General features: G+C 38.8%; 2 protein-coding genes across 3 annotated transcripts; one reads left to right on the top strand and one right to left on the bottom strand.

The window, feature by feature from the left end:
• The first annotated feature begins 6395 nt into the window (after positions 1-6395).
• Positions 6396-8828, top strand: LOC104605096 (uncharacterized). 2 transcript variants are annotated; one of them, XR_016085643.1, is made up of 7 exons: positions 6396-6561; positions 6668-6739; positions 7256-7323; positions 7429-7576; positions 7821-7901; positions 8014-8205; positions 8586-8822. XR_016085643.1 is itself a non-coding variant. In XM_010269712.2 (7 exons), the coding sequence occupies exons 1-7, from the start codon at positions 6418-6420 to the stop codon at positions 8712-8714; spliced, it is 744 nt and encodes a 247-aa protein (XP_010268014.1). In that variant the 5' UTR covers positions 6397-6417; the 3' UTR covers positions 8715-8828. The 2 variants fall into 2 exon arrangements, 1 of the variants encoding a protein (XP_010268014.1); XM_010269712.2 differs by having other exon boundaries at positions 6397-6561; positions 8014-8115; positions 8586-8828.
• Positions 8829-9544: 716 nt separating this feature from the next.
• LOC104605095 (calreticulin) lies at positions 9545-13579 on the bottom strand. Its single transcript, XM_010269711.3, has 14 exons — positions 13399-13579; positions 12219-12326; positions 11858-12050; positions 11497-11755; positions 11348-11404; positions 11196-11243; positions 11024-11110; positions 10878-10935; positions 10720-10787; positions 10543-10638; positions 10383-10430; positions 10054-10083; positions 9866-9961; positions 9545-9763 (listed from the first exon to the last, which is right to left on the bottom strand). The coding sequence occupies exons 1-14, from the start codon at positions 13499-13501 to the stop codon at positions 9752-9754; spliced, it is 1263 nt and encodes a 420-aa protein (XP_010268013.1). The 5' UTR covers positions 13502-13579; the 3' UTR covers positions 9545-9751.
• Positions 13580-26398: the final 12819 nt, after the last annotated feature.

Genomic DNA, 26398 nt, shown 5'->3' with positions numbered 1-26398 from the left:
ACCATTCGACCCGAAGAATGGTTTGCGGTTTATTAACTTGTTAGAACAAAATGAAAAGAGAAGAAGATCTCTCAGATCTGAGATCTAAAACCACTCAGATCTGAGATCTAAAACCACTCAGATCTGAGATTTATTGAGAAAAATGTCTGAGATAGTGAGTGAGATCTCACATTTAGAGAGAGTGAGATCTGAGACTGAGAAAATCTCAAATCTACTTTCATCGCTGCCATCGCCGTCACCGTCACCATCGTTGTCGTTGTTGCCACTGTAAGTCGCCGCCGTTGTCACTGCAGCAGTCGTCGTCCTCCTCCTCCTCCTCCTCCTCCTCCTCTTCTTCTTCTTCTTCTTCTTCTAAACTCTTTCAATTTCAGCCGACAACTTCTCAAATACCTCTCATTCAATTGTTATTTTCTCTTATATTTATATGCATCTTACCCTAATATTCCAATCTAATAGGTAAGATGATATATCCTGTTAAAATATTCAAACCATTCAACTGTTTGACCCAGACAATCGAACCGCTGACCCAGAAACTAGTGGCCAGAACGGTTCCATTTCCAGTTCAGTTTTTAAAACCTTGATTTTGAGAATTCAGAGACCCTCTCTGCATATGAAAATGCAAAACTCTCCCCTCCTCTCCCTGCATTCAAGGGTAAGGGTGGGTTGGATTTAAAACCTGCTAATTTTCTATTATTTCTTGTCATATATAAATAATAAATAAGTAAAATAACACAAATAAACAACAAAATTTCTAATTATTTGATTACAATATATAGAAAACACAAACTATCAATTACCCTTCACATAAATTTTAAAATATTATTAAATTCAACACCTAGTACATAAAATTTATATGCTCTCAAATAATGTACAGGTTGGGGAAGGTTGGGTTTAGCCTAATACCGTACCCTACACAAACCTGTACAGGTTGTAAAATCTCAAAACCTGTCATTTAAACCCACCCCATAAGGGAGGGTAGAGGCAGGTACCCACCGGGTAGGGTAGAAACCATGGTTTTCAAAACCGGACCGGACTGGACGGTGACCAGTCCGCTTTTCCTCAAAACCGGATTTTCCATAAAAAAACGTTGATTTTGGTCAGCAAACCGCTGACCCAGGTGGTTAACCGTTCGAATGGTTTGACTGGTTTTCTTTTTTTTTTTGTTAGAATAGGCTGACCATTCGGTTCGAATGGTTGGACCGCTCGACCCGATAACCGGATCCCTGACTGGTTCGATCTCCAGGTTGGTTTTAAAAACCATGGTAGAAACTGCCATTCCTATTAATAATCACGTTATCAGGGAAGCTAAAATTAGATTGTTACTATGCCTTTTAAGTGCGTTTGGTAGGAAAGGAAAAGTTGTGAAAAAAAGTTAGGGATCTTACAAAATTTCTTACAAACTTACCTCTATTTCCTGTAATTAAAAGAAAAAATAGCAATGAGGGCTTTTGCTGATATGGCAGTCGTTTTTGTTTTTGACAAAACCAATATTTTGTGTAATTACGTACTGACAAAACAAATCTAGTTTTGCCATTCTGTTTGATGAATTGGGTCTATAACCCTAAGTTATACATCCATTGTTTTGCATCACTTAGGGCCCACCGGCCCGGCCCAAACCATCCACAAGAGAAGAGAGGGAAAGGTTTTGATGATGCCTGAATCTAGATCTCCTAAACTTGAGGCTTTCTGCTAAGTAGTACATTAACGAGTGAGAATTTATCAAAATTCATGGAGGTGGCTTGGTTTTCAAAAGTGAGAATGGGTGGTTATGATTAGGGGTGTTTATAGTTCAGTTAACTGAATCATAGGCCTATTTTTCAAATCAAATCTATACTGTCGATTCATCGATTTTCGGTTTTTTTATATGTATAATATATATTATAAATAAATATATAACAAAAATTAAAAATATATGTATATATGTACCAACCAGTTTGGTTAACCAAAATTGAAAATGCAAAAAGGCTGAGTGCAAATTCGGATTTATTTGTACTTTGAATTTGACTTTGTATTATTTGTTTGTGAGAAGTAAAATGGTGTGATGGGCGTAATTTGTTTACGAGTGAAATAGGAAGCAAGATGATATGATCCCACTTTATATCAAATAGAAATACAAATCATAATTACAAACAAAAAGATTCAAAGTGAACCAACTGCAACATTTATATACGGTACAATTTTGTGCCAACAAGTAGAGCATGAAGGATATATGGTTTTACATGTAGCTTAATGTGTCCTTGTTCCCTGTACAATATTGAAAGCCAATGTTTGAAGAAAATGTGTGCAAATATATATATATATATATATATATATATATATATATATATATGTCATTGCTTTCAATCCAATAAAGTAGCGTGCACATCCCTTAAGTCTGTATTTGTTTTTTATGTAAATGTGAATTAACGTAAAACTTTACACTTGATCTACTTTTTCAGGTATTTATTTCCAATGTAAAGTTTACATTGAAGTCGATGTAAACCATCTAATTGGCTGACTTTTCCATCTTAAATTACATTGATTTTACTAATGTACATTTACATCGATTATCACATCAAAAATCCCCAACGATCCATTCAAAATTTAAATCGATTAACTGACTTTTACATCGAGGATTTTTCCACCACAATCAAATGCAACTCGATGTAAAGTCGCAATTTGCAAAATACATACCCAATTGAACAATATCATCAACATCAAGCATGGCCTCAAGCCAGGGCAACAGTATTCTTTGCAAGTAGAAACTTTGCACAAACTCTCAAAGTATCTTTATCCAATATACATTAAAAATATCTCTCATGAATTTAACACACATGTATGGAAGATTCAGGTTCCATTCAAATTTGAATGAATGCTGGTAAATCCAGATCCAGACCATTTAACTCACAACTAGGTTAACCAAACCAGTAGATTATGGCTATGCGATTTCGTTTCTCTTCTTTTTCCAGGGCTAAAGTTACATACTTTTGGCCTTTTGACCGCATAATTGTAGATTGAATCTCAAAAGAAACGATAGGCCTCACCTCCCTCCAATTATACTTGTGACTTTCATCATGGGCCTTAATTACACATTATTTACGCAAACAATATTAACTTTTGCACCACAGACTCCCCTAAATAGTGAGTGGATACTGACTCATTACTGATTAAAAGCAAAGCATTGTAGTTACATGTGCTTTTTTCTTAAGGTGTTTGCATGAATTTTGCTTTCAAGAGATTTGGGTTCAGTGGGAATATGAGAGATTTCATAGAATCTATACTGTCGTTAAAATGTCCATATGACACCCTTCATTTAATAGGCATAGCATCAAATCCGTGGATATATAAACTTTCCGTATAATAGAACTGGCCCGTGGGCCTGACATGCACTTTGCTCTACCTCGAATTCGGATTCTATCTTCATAAAACGGTGTTAAAAGACTATTTTTACAGCCACTTACAATCACGTATTGAAAATATCTCTGTACTTGTATGTTTTTATTGATGAGAAAATATTTTCAATGCATAGTTAGAAAGTGGATGTAATTACAGTATAAGTACAGTTTGTGAGGACCCTGATTCCTCTCAAAAAAACTCATGTGATTAGGTGCATTACTTCTATCAGCTGGGCACTTCCGTTTTGGCTCACATTCAACTGAACTAATTGCTGATGCTGGAGAATAGAGTGGGCTTTTATATTTTAATTTGGTTAGTGAATATCCGTTTGCCTAACTTCCCTTTGGGCTCACATTCAATTGAACTACTTGCGGAGAATAGAGTGGGCTTATATATTTTAATTTGGCTACAGAATATCCGTTTGTCCAACTATCAAAAGAAAACAAAGAAAAATAATAATAAATTGCTGGAATCTCCCTGTAGTTTGGTAATTGCAATTCCCTCCCATAAATTTTTTAATATAGTTGCAAGTAGAATCCTTCTGTTAGAATCTTATAAAAAGAGATAAAAATGTCTAAAATACCCATATAGTTGCTTTTGACCAAAATTAGGGTTGTTCACGGGTCGGGATGGGTCATTTTACTGATGTTTTTCCAACCGATCCGATCTGGTCGGGTTACCTGAAATTGAAACCGAAACCGACCCTGTGTTAAGCAAAACCGACCTGGTCGGTTTGAGTAGGTTAGGGTCGGTTTTGGCTCTACGTAGTGTTGACTCAGTTGCTGTTCATTTATGGCTCTAGATTCCTAAAGGAAACCGGCATTTCCTCAATGTTTTGTGGCCCATCTATGGATCCAGATTTTGTGGAGGGAGCAAAGTTTGAGAGTACTATTTGCTGGAGTAAGATTTCAATCTACAAGAAACTCTATAGTGGATGGATCAAACTATCAAAGCCAGCTGGATCCAACAAAAGCTAAGAAGATGCTATCTGCTAGTGTAGATAAGTAATGGTGAAATACTGAAATTTAAGGCAAACATTTATTCATGTACTCTTTTTTTATTCACTGATGGAGTGATGGGTCTTGGGTCATCTTTAATGTTTACAACATACCTCCTGATGAACTCAGTAGTGAAGAACTAAGTAAGTTGTAACTACTAACTAGGAACTAACTATTAAGTCGGTTCGGGTCGAGTCGATTTCAGTGTTCACACATGAAAACTGAAACCGAACTGGATCATCGGTTTATGATTTTTTATAACCTGAAACCGACCGGTGTTGAAGAAAACCCAACCAACTCAGGTTGGGTCGGACCGGGTTGGTCGGTTTGATCAGGTTGGGTCTTCTTATGAACAACCCTAACCAAAATGTTTATTTTTCAAATTTTCTCTTCACATGAATCATTAGCTTAGACCCTTCCAATCTCTTTTCTAAAATTGATTCATTTTTCAAATTTACCCACCATATCAATCGCTCAAAGGAAAAGTTACAATTTTAAACTCTCTTTTTTTATTATTTATAAAGTTGGTATTGTTTTTCTTTTATATATATATAAACCAGCCTTAACGGTAACTGTTTGGGTATTTTAGACATTTACATGCCTCTTGTTATAAGATTTTAACGGAAGAATCTACTTGCAACTATGTCAGAAAATTCTATGTAATTAATTACAATTACCAGAAAAAATTTCAGCAATGGTCATAAACTTCAAAGAAAGTTACATCAATTTACCAAACAAAGAAAAAAAAGAAACAATTAATGTTTATAGGAAGGTAGTATCTCCTCTATTTTGGTAGCCCAACTTTCTCAAACATGTTAGTCACCTACCCACGAGGTCACCCGCCGTGGGCTGGAGGTAGAACAATAATTTTATTTCAGACAATTCCAAGAATCACCTTCGTCTCCACAGGAGTCAGCAATTGGAAGTTAGGTTGTTCGTTGGGCTACTTAACAAGTAACAACCCGTCTCCAACCCTTCACCATTTTATTATATAGGTCAGTGTAAGAAATGACGTGGATAAGCAATTAAAACTTAATAGTTTAATACCATAGAGTCTCCGTGGACGGTCGTGATTCACCCAACGTAACGCATTAGCACCCGCGTCTCCATCAGGCGCAAGTTAGCGCGTCTCTTAGCTCCCAATGTTTTATTTTTTTTAATTTATTTTATCTTTTAAATGACAAAAAATAAGTTATTCCGCCCAACTATTAGCCGTTAATCAATCGAGGCTGATTCGTTGGTGTATTAATTGGTTTGTTCTAGCGTTGATGTGAAATCAAATGCCGCAATCAGCACTAACTTAACCGTTATCAAATTCTGTTACTTTAATAAAAGTAAATAAAGATGAATAAGCCAAAAAAAGAAAGAAAACCAGGAAAGTATTCGACCCACGCACTAATCATCGAGCGTCAAAAACTCGTGCTCCTCCCGTGCGCATCTTTTTATCATTCGCACACACTTCCCCAGACCATACTCTCGGACCTCTCCGGTTCAAATTTTTATCATTCGCACACACTTCCCCAGATCCGTAGTTCGCCATAAACAAAGTTATATTTGCCCTTCATATCTCATGAAATTCCACTACAGTCTCCTATGTATAGACCGAAATACCCTCAATGGCCTATAACAGTATAACCTCATTCGGTGAGCAGTTTCAACATGTGTGAAGATCCGACTGTAACGCGTTTATTGGATAACAAGGAAAGATAAACCTGGCTGGAGCTGGATTGAATACGGTCAATATGATTACAGGAACTAACCTACGTGTCTCTCTGCTGCTCCTTCTGTATCTATTTTTTCTGAGAACCAGATGACAAGTATTTGACTAACTGACCATCTTACCCCTTTTATCAGTCAAGGTTTTTGGATTGATCATTGAAGTGAAAAGGCTTTGAAGTTGAACCCGGGTCTTACGTTGTCGGGTTGTCCCAGTCAAAGAGGACGCGCTTGTCATTTTACAGAAGAGAGAGGGTAGTGTTGGATCACTCGCTTTTGTTGTTTATTTAAAGTCCAGAGAGAGAGAGAGAGAAAGTTGGGAAAATTGATGGGAGAAGAAGTTTTCTGTGTAGAGGATATGAATATGATCTCCTCCTCTTCGGGAATTTCACAGTGTAGAATCTGCCATGAAGAAGAAGTTGAGAGCTCCAAGAGCTTGGAAGTTCCCTGTGCTTGTTCTGGAACGGTGAAGGTGATGAAAGAAATGCAATTTTAATCTTTTCTTAGTTTCTATCGTGTCTCATCCTGTTCTGGAATTTAAATTCCTGACTGTTTGTATTGTTTTCTGTTTTTTTCAGTTTGCACACAGAGATTGCATACAGAGGTGGTGCAATGAGAAGGGCAATACCACCTGTGAAATATGTCTACAGGTTCGAATTAGACGATTCAAAGCTTCATTTGGTTCCCTTCAACTCTTTTTTTTCCCTACTTCTTTTATGTTTGAATGGTACTTCCCGTAATTTTGTTTCTGTGCTCTGAGGTTCTGTTTATATCATCTCGTATTTTCTGTTTTGTCTGCTAGAATTCAGGTTTCTCTGCAGCATTTATCTTTCATTCTCTGCTTTTAACACCTTCTTCATCCCCATTCTACTTTAAAATTGAGCTTACCTCTATTTAATAGGATGACTAGTTTCTAGTTTCTCCAACAAAACGAAGATATTAGCCTTTTTATATGGTTTTCCTGTGAGAAAATGAGCTTTTTTTGCCTCTATTTTGATGCTGGTAGCCAAGAAACCTGAATTCTTATTGCGTGTTCTTGTATTTTTATTTGCAAATTTCGACTTTACTCGAAGCTCTTCTCTGCCCCATTTCAGATGATTTGGCAAGAGTTCGGAAAATGGGTTTTTTATTCAATGGTTTTGATTTTCATTTCTTTTTGTTTGCAGAAATTTGAACCTGGGTACACAGCACCACCAAAGAAGCCTCAACAAGCCGATGTAGCTGTTACTATCAGGTAATTTAGAATTCCATAAAATAAATAGAAGATCGAATCTCTGCGCAGAATGAATTGAAACAATACAGAGACGTGGCTTACTTGAGAAGAATGAATTGAAAACAGGGGAAGCTTGGAGGTTCCAAGACAGGAGCGGCAGCTACACGATCATAGCCCGGGATTAATAGCAATAGTCGCTCCCGAAACCGACTACACCGAGTGTTCGGTCGCCGCCGACAGAAGCGCCTCCTGTTGTCGATCAGTGGCTCTCACTGTGAGTATTAATTAAATTCATCTTCCCTTCCGTTTGATTCTCAGAAAGGAAGAAGGAAGTGAAAACAATATTGAATACACGATCGCCAAACCGAAATACCAAAGAGAAGCCTGTAGATCGGCAATTTCATTGCCACGTGGCAAAGTTGCAACTGTATCCTATTCTAAAACTACCAATCCTTTCTATAGGCCCCAGCCACGAGCTGGTACTGAAATTAGGGTTTGTTTTTTGACGACATTTGCAGTTTACAATACTTTTGCTTGCGAGGCACTTCTTATCAGTGCTTATGGGTGGAACGGACCATTATGTGTTCACAATTCTTACAGTAAGTAGCAGACTTTCTGGGTCTGGGCGTATTTCGTCACAACTTGATTTAGATCCAGTAGTGATTGAAGCTGTGTGTAGCTAGATCATTAATTCACTTTATAACTTCGCAGGTTTGTATTCTAAGGGCTGGTGGAGTCGTTCTCCCGCTTTATATCTTGATACGAATTGTTGCAGCAATACAGAACAACCTGCAACAGCAGCAGCACAACTATGTCCGTCCCGTAAATTCTTATCTTGAATAATTTCAGATCAGAATTTTTTACACACTTCCGTCCATTGTGATGCAAATTTTGCCACCATGAGTACGCTCAGCCAGCACTAAAGCCAAGAAAAACATTTTTTTTTTCATAATGTCCAATGTCAAAGGCTCCTTTGAATTTGAATTTGTCATTTCGTTCCTCCAAACTCCAGCTTAGGGGATGTAATTTGGGCAAACTTGTTTTGAGATGAGGATATGTCAATTGGAATGGGCCCAAACTTGGGCCCAGAAATCTACGTAAATTAGTCAAATTGGGTACCTGACTTTGCCCAGCCCAAATCTGTGTACATTCTTCAAATTGGGTACCTGATTTACACCAGAAAGTCTTGCCTCAGCTGTTTAGGATATAAAAATTTTGAACCAGGAAATTAGTTGATTAATTGAAACTAAAGCCAGTTTATTTTCTATTGTTGCCTAAACCAGGAGATTGATTATGATAGTTCACCTCTCCAAGAAGATGAAGATGAAGATGACGATGAATTAGAAGATGAGGACGTAGACTTGGAAGCGCAATCTCAACATTGGGCCCAAAGGGTCCAAATACATTCCTAATGGCACTTTTGTAATTTTCTTTTTCGTATTAAAGCCGAGCATAATTGATGCTCCCTTCTCATTTTTTCCCTCGTATACGAGAGAAATGCAAAAATCAAGCTGCTATCACGTTTCTGTTTTCTGCCTCCTTTTCACTGTAAGTTGTAAGTTTCTTAAAAGTAAAAACTTGTAACAACAAAAAAGGCAATGTATGTCAACAAGTGACATCAGCAAAAGGGGATTGGGCACACATAATACTCCAATTTTCAGGCATTGCACCGACCTGATCTTAAGCCAAAAGTTTGGGTCTAAAGTTCTACACCTCACCAAAGGTCGAGATTAGTTAGTCATGGTTTAAGCTTCAGACAGGGCCAGCATCCCATGTTGCCAATCTATATACAGTTGCAAATGTAGTAATGTACCAGAAACAAAGTGTTAACTTCATTTCAGATTTGATGCAGTAGCCAACGCCACAGATCTTGTTAATAGATAATATGATCCAGATGCAACATTCTCCTTATTTACTCTGAGATATCTACACCAGAGAGAAAACTTTGAAATTGTGAAATTGTGAAATTGTGAAATTGGTTCCAGACAAATATGGAACCAATAGCAGTGCATAGATTTCTTTTAATATGGCTAATTATTTGAAATTGTGAACACCGTCTTGGTTTAAGAGTTTTGGCTCATTACAGTTACAAACTTTGTTTTCACCTCTCTTAAATGGAAACAAACCACTGAGTTATACAAGTACCTATAAGCTACGAAATCATGAACGGGTTATACGGGTAATTTCATCACATTATCAGGTTTCTCTGAACGAACTATTAAAGCGTGCAAGAAGATTAATATATTCAGAAATTCTTTCATTTTTCAAATATTGATGATAACCAATGGTTGTAATCAGCCACACATATTGCGCTTGGCTATTAACAGTACTCTTCTAAAGAAGAATCCTAGAGCCAATGATACTCAAAGTCATCTAAAAGGGGGGAAAAATTGGGCGCCTAAATACTCAAAAGTCATCTCTAAAACCAACTGCTTCCGGACTGTCTCAGTTACAGTTCATCCTGCGAACATGAACGGGAAAATCATCCGTAAGTAAAAGAAGAATGATTGTGAAAGAAATAACAGCACAAAGCTCTGAATGATAAAACCATACGGACACATACATGTACATCCTTACTATCCTTGTCAGTTTCGCTTTTGATCCCAGCGTCTTCGCCTTCAGAATCATCTACATCGTCATCTTCCTCCTCGTTCTCGTCCTATATAAAATGTTAACAGAAATAAGAAAGCAATTACAAATGATGAAATGTGAATGGCAATCCTCTAGATGGTAGGTAAGTAGTATGCTTACATCAGAATCGACTGGGTCACTCTTTGCTTCCTGCAAAGAAGGCCAAACCAATGTTACTCATTGAATGTGTGAAACTAAAATTACAAAGGGATGAAAGCAACAATATCCCCATTCAAGCACCACACAAAACACAAATACAGATTCCTACTATTCGCCCAGTAACATCCATCACCATTTAGGGAAGACAACAGGACAAAAACAAATCAAGGTAAAATTAAAAAGACCATATAAATGCACCCAAAAATAGGCACACACACACACACGGTTCCTATTCTTTGCTCCTGTGACATCCATCAGCTATTTAACAAAGGGAGAAAGGGATAAAATACCTCCTCTTCTCTCTTTTTCTCTGCTTCCTCAAATGCTGCCTTCTCAGCCTGCAAAAATTTTATGTTTTCAGAATAACAGTAAACAGAAAAATTCCAGAATGACAAAAAACTAAAAAAAAAAAAATCAACCCAATACAATGAGAAGGCTTAAGAAACATACATCTTTGTTTTTACCCCATGTTTCCTCGGCCAGTTTCTTTGCGTATTCGGGGTCATCGCAAACCAAAACATTGTCAAACATGGTGCCTGATTTAACCTGGCAAATACAAAGAATTTGCTCTATCATCTTGAATTTACAAATAAATAATGGAAAAAATAAGTATGTCCATAGATTTACCTGCCACAACTCAATGCCTACATACTTCAAATTGGGGTAAACATAAATATCTGGGTCATCCTTGAAATCTGTAAGCACATTAGCAAACTTCATACAATGTACAAAAGCATGGTGAAGAATACACAAGCATGCTAAGCTACATAAGAATCAGCAAGAACCTGGGTTGTCAATCATAGGCGCCTTCCATTTTCCCTTGTAGTTGGGGTTTTTTATTTTCTGCCAATATTTGGAAGCGTTTGAGCAAACAAGTGTGCAATAAAAAATACCATGGCAACTTTTAAATTTACATTACAATCCCGCTAACCTTTGGTTTCCATGGTCCCTTGTATTCAGGGTTTGGGATGGTTGGGGCTGTCCATTCACCATCTTCCTCGTCATCCCAATCTTCAGGCTGAAAACGCATGTTTCTCAGTAACTAGTTTCATTTATGGGGAACACCATAAAATTATAAAATTAGAAGTTTCTGAATTAACAACCTTTTTAGCATCAGAATCAGGTATCTCCTTTGGGATGTCATCATACCCCTATAAACAAAAAGAAAAAAAATAGTTAGCCTGGTTGTGCATATAAACATATCAGAACTAATGAAAAGAACCATAGGAAGTTTCTAGAATCAGGGGATGGATACCTCAGGCTTCTTATCTTCAGGATCAGGAATATACTCCTTATCATCCCAGTCTTCAGGCTGTATGTCAGCACTCAGTGTGTTAAAATTGATAACCCAATGCTTTCATTTTTCATAAATATATTGGATAATTTTCAGGCAATATTTCTTACTTTCTTAGCTTCAGGATCCTTGATTTTCTTTGGAGGGAGAATATCCCAATCGGTGTACAGGCTCCCAGATTGTTTCTCAACATTGTCTATGAGGATGCTATAGGTAGCATCTGGCCGGAGGATGAAAGTATAAACATGAGTCAACTGATCAGTCTCACAAGGAACATCCTTCTTGATCAAGTGGTTTGATTCATTGAATGAAAGAATGGCATGAACTTTTTTGGTGCTGTAACCACAGATATCTGGACCAAACATGATACTGCAATCCACAAAACAAACATTTACCAAGAAACTTTTAGATTCTGAGAAAAAAATAGACAATATCATTGGGAATTCAGATGGCATATGGCATAGGAATTACCTGTATGGAGTCTCACCGCCAAATTTCTTTTGATCGACATCACCACTGAGCAACTTCATGTACCCACCACCGCAGTCAAGCTTTTGTTCGTGCTTAACAGAGAACTGGAAAACCAATGTCTTGTCTTTATTGCTGAAAATAGGGAATTCTGCTGAGATGGCATAAAATCTGTAGTCCTCGCTGGTTTGGATACCTAGATTGAGATTTTAGACTCATCAGCCATCCCATTGCATGCAATCAAAATATGTAAAATTAATGTAGGTAGAGAGCAATAAAATCATTCAAAAAGGCTATAAATGTCCCAAATCCTACCATGTCATCCTAACTTACAGTGGTTTATCAAAAGAGACCAAGTTGGTACCTTTATCATTAGCATCTCCGTTCCATTTACCAGAAGTGTAGTTCCACTCCCCAGCCATGTTCTCATCTTTCTTCCAATCAGATTTGACCCACCTCTTCTCCCATCCATCTTCAAAACCCATATAAACAATCATAAACAAATACAATACTATAATAGAGTGCCTCTTAAAATCAAGGAACCAAAATATTAATTAATGTACATGGACAGAATAAGCAGATTAGCAGAAAAGAGAATAAATAGTAACCTCGGTAGCAGACAAAAAAAGAGAATAATCACCAGCTTCCTTGGCCGCTTTCTTCTATTTGTTTTAGTAATTTTTGGGGACGTACTCCCCCCCCCGGTCTTGTGTAGCCCCTTTTGGTCTTATAAAAAAACGGAATAATCTATCTTTATGTAAAAAATGGAAAAAAAAAATAGGCCACGGATCTACTTTTTCTCCAATTACAAATAGAAATCTCGCTTTTTTTTCGCTCTAGACAAAAAACGCTTATGGGCGCAAGCACTCGCACCACGCGTAAAGAAACCGTGAAGTTTGTGCTTCTAACGACTAAGGGGGAATGGGAAACTTTATGAGGAATTTGTGAGATGAGAATCCGATCTACCCACAGCCAGTAGAATACAATGCCAACCCTCTACAAACACGATTCCATGAAAGTAGCTGACTAAACGTAAGAACTAGACATCACTAGACACCGCATTAGTTGCGAAAATTCACAGCATATGATCTATTATATATAATTATAACGCGAGTTAAGACGTCACTCAAACTTCAAAGCCAAAGTATAAAAATCCAGTCAATAACCTTCAAAACAAATTCCAGAAATTTTCCGTCATGGTCAGATCCGTCCTCTAATCTCTCCAAAGGAAAGAGGAATGCCAAAGAAGAACTACAAGAGGTACAATTATTCCACCGGATTGAAATGTTGTAAGATAAACTCTACGAAATTGTTGCTTGTTCTCCATTATTTGACGACATTTAGCGTATGATTGAATAACGATTTAGACAGAAGAAGATCTAAACACCGACTGCTTAAAGACAGATTTTTTATCAACCAGATCTACATAAGCGCAGATGGAAAGAGAGAGTAAACTCATCAAAATGTGCATCGCAAATTTGGGACAGCCAACTAACAATTTAAAGAAAACATAGTAATTAAGAGATTCATGTAACCGATCATACCTTCAAAACGTTCTTCGAAGAAAACCTCGGCAGAAACGAATGCAACCAGAGAAAGGGTGATAATGATGCCTAAAAGGTTAGGGCTCTTCTTTGGAATCGCCATTGCTGGATCGGAAGAGAGAGAGAGCCCTCCGCAAGCAGATTAGCGAGCCCCAGGCAAACAGAAGCTAACAATATATAGGAATAAAAATCCTCTTCCTAATTCGTGAGTTATAAACTGGATTTCAGTCGATTTTCACGTCCGCATCGTTTATCAGAAACGCTAAACTGCGGAGTCCACTGCTACAAGTGCTATGACATCGCCTTACGAAGTATTATTCAATAAAATGTTGACAGCTGTCTCCCATGACAGTTGTCCGTTGTTAATTGGCAAGAAGCAGAGCTGTCCATCCACGAGGGCGTTTGAGTACAGACCTTTTTTTTTGCTCCTTTAAAAATGGAGGCAGTGCTCCAAGTGCACAACAACTCAATTAAACTGCCAAAAATCTCCTCGCTTGTTGCCGATTTTACAAGGCAGAACCCCGAACCAGCAATAGCTGCAGTACCATATTTGAGATGGGATTCAGTTCAGTCCTCACAAGATCATTCTCACCAACAGCCTGGCATATTCCCAATGCTTTTTGTTTTTACATGGGGAGATATTCTTAATACATGGCAGCAAGGGACTGTGGGAACGTATGATATTGTGAGGACTAAATCCAATTTCAAACTAGTTATTAAAATTTGCTCCTATATGTTATCCACAAAGTATTCCCAAATTTCTACAATTTTGATTAGGGAAAATTCGCTCCTGATATGTTATCCACAAAGTATTCCCAAATTTCTACAATTTTGATTAGGGATGGCAATTTTCCCATCCCCGTTGGGGACCCGATGGGATCGGGGATGAAGATTGTTTTGGCGGGGTAGAGACGGGGACAGAGATTAATAGGAATCCCCGATTGGGGTTGGGGTCGGGGTCGGGGTCGGGATGGGGATTGAGGTCTCCGCCCCGCCCCAATTATATATATATAATTGTTTATAATTTAAAATTCTTATTTATTTTTCAAATAAATATTGTTATCTAAAAAAGTTTGGGGATTCGGGTCCCCGCGAGGAACCCATCCCCGTTGGGGATTGGGGATGGAGGACAAACTTTATCCCCAACGGGGATTAGGGATGGGGAATATGATCCCCGTCCCGTTGCCATTCCTAATTTTGACCCCAACCCATCTAACCCACCCATCCCATTAGTGGGTCAACATGGATCAAGTGACCCATTAGGGTAAAAGGGAAGGGTCGGGGTGGCATTGGATCAGGGATACCCATGGGTAGACATTTATTAAATGGATAAATTTCTTAAACTACCCTTATGGTTTAATTAGTTGATTAAATATACCCTTATGTTTGACTATTGTCTAACGCTACCCTAACTGTTTCTGACAATTGACTAGCTCTACCCTTATCGTTAAGGTCCATCAAAACTCATACACACATAACACCACATGACTTATAATTTTTTTAAACCCAATTTTAACCTTCGTCCCTCTCCCTCTCCTTTCAACAGCAGCAGATCGAGCCGGCTTGATCCTTAACCCCCTCCACCTCCGACTCTCTCTCTCTTCTTCTTCCCCTTAGTTCTCTCTCCCCTATTTTAGCTCCACGTCCACTATATAAGCACCACCACTGCAACTCATTGCAGTAGTAGACCCCTCCACCTCCAGCCCCTCTCTTACCCCCCTGCTTTTGCACGAACTCCCTCTCAGAGCACGAACTCCACCCCGCTGCAATTTAGCCTCCCTATCAACTGTCTTCAATCCTTGTAACTTCGTCATGAACCGCCAAGCCATGACTGACTTATTCCCATCCTTCAACAATGATATATGTTCGGGTCATGGTTGAACTGACCTTAGATGCCACGTGCTGCCCATTCACCTTGGCCACATCAGTGCCATCGTGCCAGCTCCGCAGCATACACCAACTCCGCAACCATGACCGCGCTACACTACTTCCGTATCCCCCACCTTATCCTCCTAGCAACATCGACTCCACGTCATGCGGATAAGTACGAATAAGAACAGGAGAGGATGGGGACAACTCTGCTGTGGATTAGGACTCTATCCCGAAGACCTTGGCGGTTAACCTCAACCTGACAGCCCCGGAAGCCTAATACGACCAAGACACGGACCTTCGGCTATAAAAAGGTATCTCCCGCTCAAGGTAGGGGATTCCAACTTTTACCACCCATAGTGTTACTTTTCTCAGACCAGCACCCTCATTGCTCGGCCCGACCATTCACCACCTTCTACTGACTTGAGCGTCGGAATACCTACCGGGGGATAACTCCTCGGGCCTCTGACATCTTTTCTTGATCACAGATCTTGGAGCACAGCTTCATCCTTCCACCTCGGCTCCGCCCTATTGGCAAGGACTATTTGACTGCAACCTCGGTTCGTGCACTACCTTGAATCAAGCAGCATCAATATCTTTGGGTCATACTCGGGGTGAGCTGCATATGGCTTTCCAACACGTGTAATGTGGGGTCCTAGAGTCAAGCCACATTGAAGTAGTAGAATCTTACCCCAGCCGAGAAATTTCGATCCATAAAACATAATAGAGTGTTGGCAACCCTCCAATCAGTTCTCAGCTTTGCTCTCGTAATCAAGCCGAATCTTCCTAGATTCAAGATCTACCCAAAGCATCCTCCCAACATCCCAAGCATGCTTATTGGATTTTTGAAGCTTGGAGAACCCAACATCCCAATTGTTTTGAACCCATTAAAGCCCTCTCCCAATGCAACAATGGAACCCCACAAGCACGTGGGGTTAACTGCATCACGGACTCTTTTCTTGGGGATTTCAGCCGACGTAGTTTCGGTTATGTTAGTTTTTAAGAATGATGTAGAACATAGATGCCGTTCTCTAGTTCCCCATATGCGATGAATCTGTTGTTTATTTTAATATTAATCGTATTACTAAACAAGACAAAATAACCATCTGCACATAGTTTTGAGACAGAAATCAAATTTCTTCTTAAATTTTGTACATAAAGACAATCTTTCAGTACAATAGTTCATTCTCTAAAAATTAACTCCACGGTTCCTATGGCCGCGGCTACAACAGTTGCAGAAGTCCCCAAGTAGAGCGTAACTTTTCCTTCATTCAGCCTTCTGCTTACCTTGAACCCCTGTAGTGAGTTACACGCATGAGTTGAAGCCCCGGAGTCAATACACCAGGACGCAGAAGCTACCAATAAATTGGTTTTTATAACACAAGATTCGAAATTACCTTTCTTGGATTCCAGGTTGGCAGGACAATTCCTTTTCCAGTGGCCGGTCTTCTTGCAGAAGTGCAGGCATCCGAAGATTTGTCTTTCTTCTGCTTCTTACCCTTAGTGGCTTTCTTCTAAGGCTTCTTTGCCTTCCTCTTTCTCTTGCCTATCTTACTAGTTTCAACAAGCATAGCTACATGCCCATCATTTTTAATCAGTTCTTCTGCTCGTTGCAACATATTGTTGAGCTCTTGCAAGCTGACATTCAGCTTGTTCATGTTATAGTTCATGATGAACGGATTAAAGGAAGGAGGCAAAGAATCCGGATCCAAGAGCCTCCAGTTCGTTGATGTAACCCATCATCCGAAGACAATGGTCGTGAACTTGTTGGCCCTTGGACATCTGCGCGGTCATGAACTGTTTCAAGACCTTCTGCTGAGTAGAACGATTCTGTTCTTCGTACATTGTCCTGAGACTGTCCAATATGTCATTGGCAAGTTCGATCTGATCGAACTGCCTCTGTATTGGGTTGTATAATGAGGCAATGATATAGCAGCGGACAAGGGAGTTTTTCTCCTCCCATTCCTGATAGTCTCTCCTTCGGGCCTTAGAAGCCCTATCACCCGGACGCTCCGGGGCAGGATTTTTAGCCACTTTGTCCAACTTTTCAGAAGTCAGGACTAGCATAAGGTTCCTGTATCAGTCGGCATAGTTTGGGCCCTTCAGCTTGTTCTCATCAAGAAACTTTGCAAATTGTCTGTTTGCCATTTTCTGATAAAAGAGCAAGCATCAGTCCACAACCTAATTTGATTCATGTTCATTACATAGATATGACTTTTAATCTACGTTCCATTCCCATTTATTCATCTCTGAGATTTCCCTCCCTTCTCAGTGATGGAGACTGCGAGTTGTCTCTGGAAATGTGGGAAATCGCATAGGGTGCATGGAGCCAACTGTTTCAGCTGCAAAACCCCACCACCCTTCTGTGAATGATCATATCCACTCATCATATGAGTTTTCCCTTTGGCCTCTGTCAGACAAGGTTCAGAGCCATTTTTAGGTAAACATTTATGTCCAGTGAGTGCTTTCCCATCATATTCGTGAACGGTAAGGTACCGTGAAAGAGTTCCCATTTTCTGGTGAAGCCCCTCCCACATCGGTCTATGACGCCCCTATCATCTTATGAAACACTTAGACAAGCCCAACAGCAAATGGATAGCCCATTTTTTGGAGTGTTTCCTCATTACTGAAGAACTCATCCTCATGCTAATGATAGAAGGCCTTTATAGAGTTCATCATATGAATCTCCCTATCACATGCACTCATATTAGTTGGAGGGAACAGTAAATTACGCCCTAGTTTGATCTAGGTCAAACCAAAATGGCTCCCACTGACTTTCATAAAGCCAAATTTCGGTGGGCCCAAATCGGCTAGGGTTCCGCACGTAACCTCTCCATGAGGTGTGGGGCCCACCATTGAGGGAGGTCATTCAATGACCAAAAGGGACACCATGGCAATGATGTGCATTCAGCCATGGTGTGCGTAAGAGCCACTATCGTTTCAAAATGGGCCAAGCACTTATGGCCCATGTACGTAGCACATCACACATCCATACATCACATGCAAGGATAAATTGATCCAATCAATTAAATATCTGTAAAGCCCATTTGAAGCTCATTTTTAAATCCATAATATTAACCATTTAATATTATCTAGGTATATGGGCCGAATTAGGGTTGATTGGTTCGGCCCATATAGCTTTATCTGTTAAGTGGGCTTTTAGCAGTTTTAACTATTTAAAACTGGGCCTTTATAGGTTGAGCCGAATTAAACACTCAATTAATTATCAATCCTCAGGCCCATTTTGGAAAAATTAGGGCTGACATTCAACCTTGATCGAACCCTAGATTCGGTCCAAACAATTTGAACCAATCTTGGTTCGAATGGGTCTAGGGTTTGATCTTTAATTCAAGAAAATAATATGAAATTAAATACTGATAAAAGAAAATCAAGAATCAGTCAAACAGAGTTGTTTGCACAATCCATCCTGCAAAACAAAGGTTAGATCACAATTTGCAGTTTCATAAACTGCAAATCGCAGATTGGAATTCTCCCATCTGCGAAATCTCCTTCTCTGCGCCGCCATCTTTGATCCAAAATAAAATAAATAGAAAACCTAATTTCTATTAATAATTACATCAGATCGAATACCTATACATTCAGTCTAAAAAATAAAAAATATATATATTTTACAAACCAAATGTAATAAAGTAATCCAAAAACTGCAAAATTGCAGGTTCCCTGCGCAAATCAAGATTTCGATCTCCTTTTGTACGAACAACCCATAAATCAAGAAAATCATAAAGAACAATTCTAAACAATAATCAGATTTATGTAAAATTTAATTTCAGATTATTCGCCCATAATTTTGGGAACAATTTCCCAAAACCCTTATCTGCGCAAATCGGGTAGAACGCCTTCTACCCATTTGCGCAGGTTCAGATCTGAAAAGAATTGGTTCAAGATTTGAACCATGGCTCTGATACCACTGAAGGGATGAGAGATCCATCGTATGGACGCCCAAATCTTGTGGAATTAGGTGGGCGAATTTCGAAAAAAAAGTTCTCTCCCTTCAACTGGGAATCGCATTCCCTATTTAGAAAATCATAATTTCAATGATCAATTTTGAATCATAAACTGAACCGGATCTGAACAAAAGCAGTAGGAGAGTATTATACCTGATACGGAGAAATAATATCTCCCAACGAAGGTGTTCACGCCCAAGCAAGGAAGGATCCAAAGACTGCTCCCACTGAAGATGGCGCAGTGTAGGATGAAGCAGAATCAGCAGTGTTCTTCTCCAAGAACCTAGTCCTTCGCAAGAAAAAGCAGGATGGCACGCGAGCACAGCTTCCTATCAATTCCTTCACATGGAACTGATATCAAGATCGAATCTTGATTTCTCCCACTGAAAAGGAGGTCGAACTAGCAGGTGAGGCGGCTGCAGGAAGGAGGCGGCAAGAGAGAATTTTCGAAGGTATGCTGAATTCTCTCTTCTGTGAATTCAGCTCTAAAGACTTGCAGTAATCTGATGATCTTGTGATAATCTAAAAGCTGCCGCCCCTTCCTTCTTTTGTAGCCTTAAAGGATCAGCTCCTAATCCCATTAAGAGTTGCTGATCCAAATCATATTTGGAACAGACATCCCTTTAGGTGATAACGATAAACCCTATTTTATCTGCAGATTACATCAGCCTTCTCCTAATCTCATTAGGAGGTTTCCAGATCTGAATCACATTCAGATATGTACCTCTCTAAGTTGATAGGATTAAGACCCTATCCTATCTGCTAATCCATTCCATAATCCGCCTCTTATTTAACCACTTAAATTAGCCCAGTTCGAAATGGGCTTTAGGCTCATTAAGGTTATTTGCTCACTTAGCCTTCCTAGCTGCTGTCTAGTTGGGTTTCCTTGTATGGTGTGGGACCCAAGCATTGATCTACACATCAGTCACATGGGTTCAGCTCAGCCTTTGTTACAACGCCTGGCCGAATACACTGTTATGGACAGTGCACCCCTTGAAACCCATCACATGAGCTCTATGGGCCCAACACTTACCTTAAGTGGTCCATGGGCCAAGCCACCTTGTAACACCCAGGGACTGTGGGCAGATGCAAGATTAACCCATCAGGTATTATCCTCAATGGTCTTACACTTAACCTCTCAGCCCATAACGATCAAACACTGCCCGACAATAGAGGACCTCTCCCTCGGCTGCAAGGAACAGTGTTGCACTCTCTGCTTATATGGATCCTGGGAATTAAAACCTTCTTACAAACATTTTTGAAATCGGCTGCCGACAGTCTTGGTTTCCATCAGTGAGAGTGCATCCCCGATCATTACCTTTGTCCGACAAAGGGGTTGATCCTGTCACTATGATCACCCACTCAGATGAATTCTCAAACTGCCCCAACATACCCAGGTTTTGACCCCCGCTGAGGATCTCACTGATTGGTACATCAAAGACAGCACAATCCGACACCTAGTGCAGTATCATAATCGAGTGTAAGGGTCGGGTGTAACTTTTCAGTTTTGCCCATTAATCTCCAAGGTCCAGGGCAATATTGGAAATCTGGTCCGGTTCAAAGATTCAATTAATCCTACACTGCATGTGCCTTGGGTCTCCCTAGACCGACCCACTGGTTGTGAACATTCTAAACTAACACGAGTATCATTAAGTGTTCAATTTAAGGGTATTACACAGAAACATACCAAGGGAACATGAATCAAATAATAAATTATTAATTTATTCTTTTTTATTTCCAATTTAAATATTTATATTTTCACAATGTGATTCAAGTAAAACATCTAAACCATATTTCCTAATCATAGGATCTAATATTGTAGGTAAGCAATAAAGAGGAGAAATGTTCTCCCAATATATATTTTTTTTAATTACTTTCCATTATTTCAACAACACTTTTAATTGGGAATGTTTGTATATTTTGCAAAACATTCAGTAATTATAAATAATTGATTAACTAAAACACAACTAGTTGGGTAATAAACACCCAAAAATCTTTAGTTGCATCATAAAAATTTTGTAAAAAATATTTTATACAAAGTTCCATTTCCAAGTCGTTCTCAAGTATAATATCATGTGGAATTTTTGCATTATAAAATTCAATATGATTTTTTTGTAAGAAATACAACTTTCTAACATAGAATAGGTAGAACTCTATCTATATTCAACATCTAATATAAAATGTTTATACTTCAAACCATAATTTGATATAAATATTTAAATTCATGATTTTTTTGTTTAGAATTTTTAATATATGTTGTAGGTACATAGTGCTCGCTCAGACAATTTGAGTTCATAACGTATCAAATTGATACCACATGGACGCTTGTGATGATCCATAACTCATCAGTTACCTACGATGAACTTATAACTCATCGAGCGTCGACGATAAACATACAACTCATTGCACGTTCGCAATAAACTTGTACCCGACACAAGTTTGGATGAGTTTTAGTTAATATAAACACGTGATAAACCCTGGATACACGGTTTTGCGATAAACCTCGGATTCACGCGGTTCTGCGATGAACTTCGGGTGCACGCGGTTTCACGATGAACCCGAGACCATTAAAGAACTGTGGGTCGTTGTGAACTGAAGTTAAATATCGGCTACGCATGCTGCCTTGAGTGATGTGCATGATAAGACACCACATAGGCTTAGTAAAGATGCACCCGCCAAACAATGCTTTCACTAGCGCCACGTTGGTTAAGTATGTCACAAAAGGAAGTAGCACACACGGATTATGACAATCCGCGGACGAAAGGAAAGTCAGTCCTTGAGAGATCTCATAAGACACGAGGCAAAACCCTAGCAGTGCTCCTTAATGACCGACAGCGAATCCAATATTCCCTTTCCTAGTAGGTATCAAACACTTTTGACTCCTTCCTTTTGGGACTTCAGGATCCCTCCTTATAAATGAGGGTCCTCCTCATAACGATTCATTCGATCACTGACTCATTCAATCATCCTACCCTGCTACCTTATCACTCAATTTACCCTAGTTCCCAAACCTACGTCTAATACCCGGTCTTCCTTCATTCTTTAAGGAGACCCCCAAACGTAGCCGCACCACCTTACTTACATTAGAATCTCTGGTTCATTCCTTGATCACAAAGGATAGCTACCCGCATAATCAACCTTTCACCTATCCCAAAAGAGCATGGCAGCATCCCAGAAGACGCCAACCAAATGTCAGGAACCAATATGAGAAGGAAACGTCTGACCAAGTCAATATTGAAATCCTTTCGAATAAGGTGTAAGAATTCGAAGCTCAGCTTGAGGCCCGGTTCGATAGAATTGAGAAAATGCAAAATTTACAAGAGCCACCTTGCAAATTCTTCTCCAACAATTGGCTCGAATTGAACAATCCCCTTTTACCCTGATCGCCGCTCCTAACTCAATCCCTGCTAGCTATCATGCCTCCAACACTAATCCCGCCATGCCAGAACAACCTGCCAGGGGTAACCCGGTACTTATGCAGATCGGTGAACCCACCATAGGACAATCCAAAGCTACCCCCCAGGCAGATCCAATCACAGAAGTTCCACTCAGCCGGGACGAGTTGAGAGAATATGTTCAGGGGCTGATAGTGGAAAGTCAGAACCAATCCCAAGCTTCGGCCATTTTACAAAAGCCCTATTCCGACCGGATCTTGTATAAACCACCCCGTCGGTTACACTCCTCCCCAACAGTGGCCACAATATGATGGGCAGAAGTGGAGCCCATAGGAGCATGTAAGTAAGTTCGAAGATGTCCTGGGATCCTTTTCTCTCGACGGGGATCTGAAGGTCTGTGGGTTTTCCAAATCCTTGGCAGGGCCAGCATACACCTGGTTCATCAATCTCACGAAGGAAGCATCGACTCGTGGGCTGAGCTGGCCAAGAAATTTCTATCAAAGTGGTTCACCTTGGAGTGAAAATTGGCGATGGCTGACCTACGCAACATAGAGTTGCACGCAGGGGAGGACCTCCTGACGTATGTCATGAGGTTTTAGAAGATAACTCATTATGTCTTCGACGAACACGCCACGGAGAAGAGTTTCATCGAACAGTGTGTGCAATGGATGCAACCTCCCTATAGAATAGACATTGAAAACATGGAGATTGATAAGTTCATTCAGTTGTGGAGGTGCACAGAACAAGAATTTTCCCTTTTAAAAATCACTTCAGATCTATTACCAGCATTTCTACCCACACAACACCACAACCATGTGCTAGAAACATCTTCTATAAATGACAATACAGATATTCCCCATTAGAAATAGGGTGTTTATAATTCAATTAATCAAACCATGAGTTATTTTAAAATCAAATCAAATACAATGAGTTTTTTCAAAATCGAGATCTGAAGTCAAACCAAAACCAATCAGTTTGGTTCGTTGACATCTGGATTTTTTATTTTTAATATATATTATAAAAAATATATAAATACATAACTTAAATACTCTAAATTTATAATATAATATATTATAAATATTACAGATATACATGTAGTATACAATTTGTTAATATATTATACATATAAAATTAAAAATATAATATATACCGTTCGGTTCCATTAACCACTATTTTTTTTTCTTTTAAGTTAATCAAAATGAAGTGGTACATCGCTTTTTGCAACTAAAACCAAATTGGATCAATTCAATTAACCAAAATTTTCGATTCAATTTCCTTAATTCCGTTTGATTTTTCAGTTTTTATTGAACACCCTTAATTAAAAACTTGGGTTTTTTTTCAAAGAACAAAACAACTAATATTCATTAAAAAATTCCATATTACAAGATTGTTTTGGGACTAAAAGAGTGCACAATAGATTCGTAAACCAATATGGGGTTGAGTTATGAAACTCAATAGTTTGGTTTAGAATCCAAGCTCTAGTAGCCATAGTATGAACTATAATATTATAACCCCTAGCAATATACACAACTTGACGATAAACAAAAAGATATAAAAGATACAATACTTTGTTCTTAAGAGCCCATTCATCCCATTTGAACTAGATTGTGGTATTTATCGACTTGATAATGCTTTGGTCATCCATATGAACACAAAATATTCAAATCCCAAGCACCCACCATTTAGAATGAACAGTTTGTTGAGCCTTGCAGGGTGCTTCTATTGTTGTAACAAAAGAATTGGTTGGTGAGAATATGGCATAACCAATTGTAGCAACTCCATTGTGAGTGACAAAAGAACCATCAATATAAATTGCATAACAATCATGTCTTAAAATGGATGGTCGTCTCATTTGAATATTTAATGAAGGAATCTGAATAGGTGTTGAGATACATGGTTGTTGCAAATGTTGGATGCTCCTTGGTTTACTCTTGCATGATTTGGTTCAATTCATCTAAAATTAAGGTTGTTACGCTCTTCCCAAGTGAACTTGGCAAAGATTATCCACTTCTCTAGCGTATCTTATTTAGTACCCTAATCAACATAAAGATTCCCTTGCCATGTTGCTATAATATTTTGAAGAAAGTCCGCTCCATATTGTGGGATGTTGAATCCAATTTGTGCTAGCATTCAGACCACTCTAGCAAATGAACAAGAAACCATTAAATTAATCCATTCCAACACCACAATAGTCACAACATATATATAGGCTCATATTTCTTCAAGTAAACTCATGCTTTATAGAAAGACCTCCAAGACAAAGCTTTCCACATGAATAATTGAATTCTCATGTTAGTCTTCAATTTCCATTTTTTTTCATAATTTGTTCCTCCTGTTGGTTTTGGTCATGTTGATGATTGTTTCATAAGCTGACTTTATAGAGCATATGCCACCACATGTTTGCATCTACAACAATTTATCTCTATTTTCCACCTTACTAGGAACCACACTAAGAATACACTCATTTCTCTTCCTTCAAACCACTTATCTACTTATTGTGCATCCCATTGTTTATTATCATTTAATAATTGCTCCACTTTCATTTTTGGTTGGGCTTCTTGACTTTCTTGTTTCCCACGTGGCATACCATCTTGCAACATTGGCATATCCATGGGTCTTTAAAATCCCATATTTCTTTTCCATCATGCACTTTCCACATGAAATATTGCTTCATTCTATCTTTAATTATAAGGCTGAGTTTGGAAGGAGACAAATGCAAATATGTAGAGTGCAAAACCTTATATTTTGTATTATTTTCTATTTATTTATTCTGTACATATTTGCATTTGTACTGCTTCCGAACTGACCCTAAGTGTCTGCTTCCACCAAAGAGAATGTCAATTTGACGGTTTTGCTTCAAAATTAGAGACATTACTTAAACATTTGACCTTCAAGACTTTGGCCCATAGGGCCTCGTGTTCATTCATAAATATCCATAAATGCTTCAACATGAAAGCTTGATTCCATTTTCCTTTTTTAAAGCCAAGGACACCTTCAACTTTTGGTTTAATCTTGTTCACTTTTAAACTCACCAGGAAAAAAATCCTTGTTGACTTAGGGTGTGTTTGATTTAGAGAAAAATAAAGAGAAAGGAAGAGAAAAGTAGGAAAACCTATACAAGTTGGTGTAGAGGCCCAATGGTTGTGTTAACTTTTTAATTAACTTACCCTTAGTAGACAAAACTAGTCCCTTCTATTTTTATGCATTGTAACATCCAAGTGGCAACTACCAGAGCCAAAAACAATAGTTACAATGGGAAGAAACAACATATTTGACTAAAACACAACATAGTTAAAAGATTACTATGACTCAGTTTGGAAAAACAACAAATACAATTATGCAAAGTGCAAATGCATACAAAATAATACAAAATACAAGATTTTGTACTCTACATAATTGTATTTATACTTCTTCCTATCGTTCGCACATTTCCTTGGGCGATGCCTGTGACATGCCCAATCAAGTACTCAAAGTAGGTCGGCTGAGGATGACATTGTAGGGGGACCAGGCCTTCACAACCAAGAAGTCTACCATGATCATGCTCTTCCACGGGTCGTTGCATATGGTCAGTGTCAAGGCAATCTTCCCCTTCATTATCATTGATTCTATGGAGAATCCTATCATAGGGGTATTCATAAGGCATAGCCATTCCTTCCTAATCTTCATCTTCCAAAACACTTCTTCAAAGATTATATTAGTTAAGCTCCACGTGATGGGGTCATCAATCTTGGCCTTCTTCAATGTTGAGTCCTCCACTTGATTGAGTCATGC

Source organism: Nelumbo nucifera, chromosome 4, assembly GCF_055504915.1.
Source record: "Nelumbo nucifera cultivar China Antique chromosome 4, China Antique-T2T, whole genome shotgun sequence".
Lineage (NCBI taxonomy): Eukaryota > Viridiplantae > Streptophyta > Magnoliopsida > Proteales > Nelumbonaceae > Nelumbo > Nelumbo nucifera.
Note: the sequence above shows the minus strand (reverse complement) of the source record. Positions and strands in the feature narration are given on the sequence as shown.

Bases quoted from the DNA above. Each gene is read 5' to 3' on its own strand.
- LOC104605096 (XM_010269712.2), top strand. From the start codon at position 6,418: ATGGGAGAAGAAGTTTTCTGTGTAGAGGATATGAATATGATCTCCTCC. The intron at 6,740-7,255 runs GTTCGAATTAGA...TTTTGTTTGCAG, and splicing joins CCTGTGAAATATGTCTACAG to AAATTTGAACCTGGGTACAC. The intron at 7,902-8,013 runs GTAAGTAGCAGA...ATAACTTCGCAG, and splicing joins ATGTGTTCACAATTCTTACA to GTTTGTATTCTAAGGGCTGG.
- LOC104605095 (XM_010269711.3), bottom strand. From the start codon at position 13,501: ATGGCGATTCCAAAGAAGAGCCCTAACCTTTTAGGCATCATTATCACC. The intron at 12,051-12,218 runs GTACCAACTTGG...ATCTCAATCTAG, and splicing joins CGGAGATGCTAATGATAAAG to GTATCCAAACCAGCGAGGAC. The intron at 10,936-11,023 runs GTTAGCGGGATT...AAATATTGGCAG, and splicing joins AGGGACCATGGAAACCAAAG to AAAATAAAAAACCCCAACTA.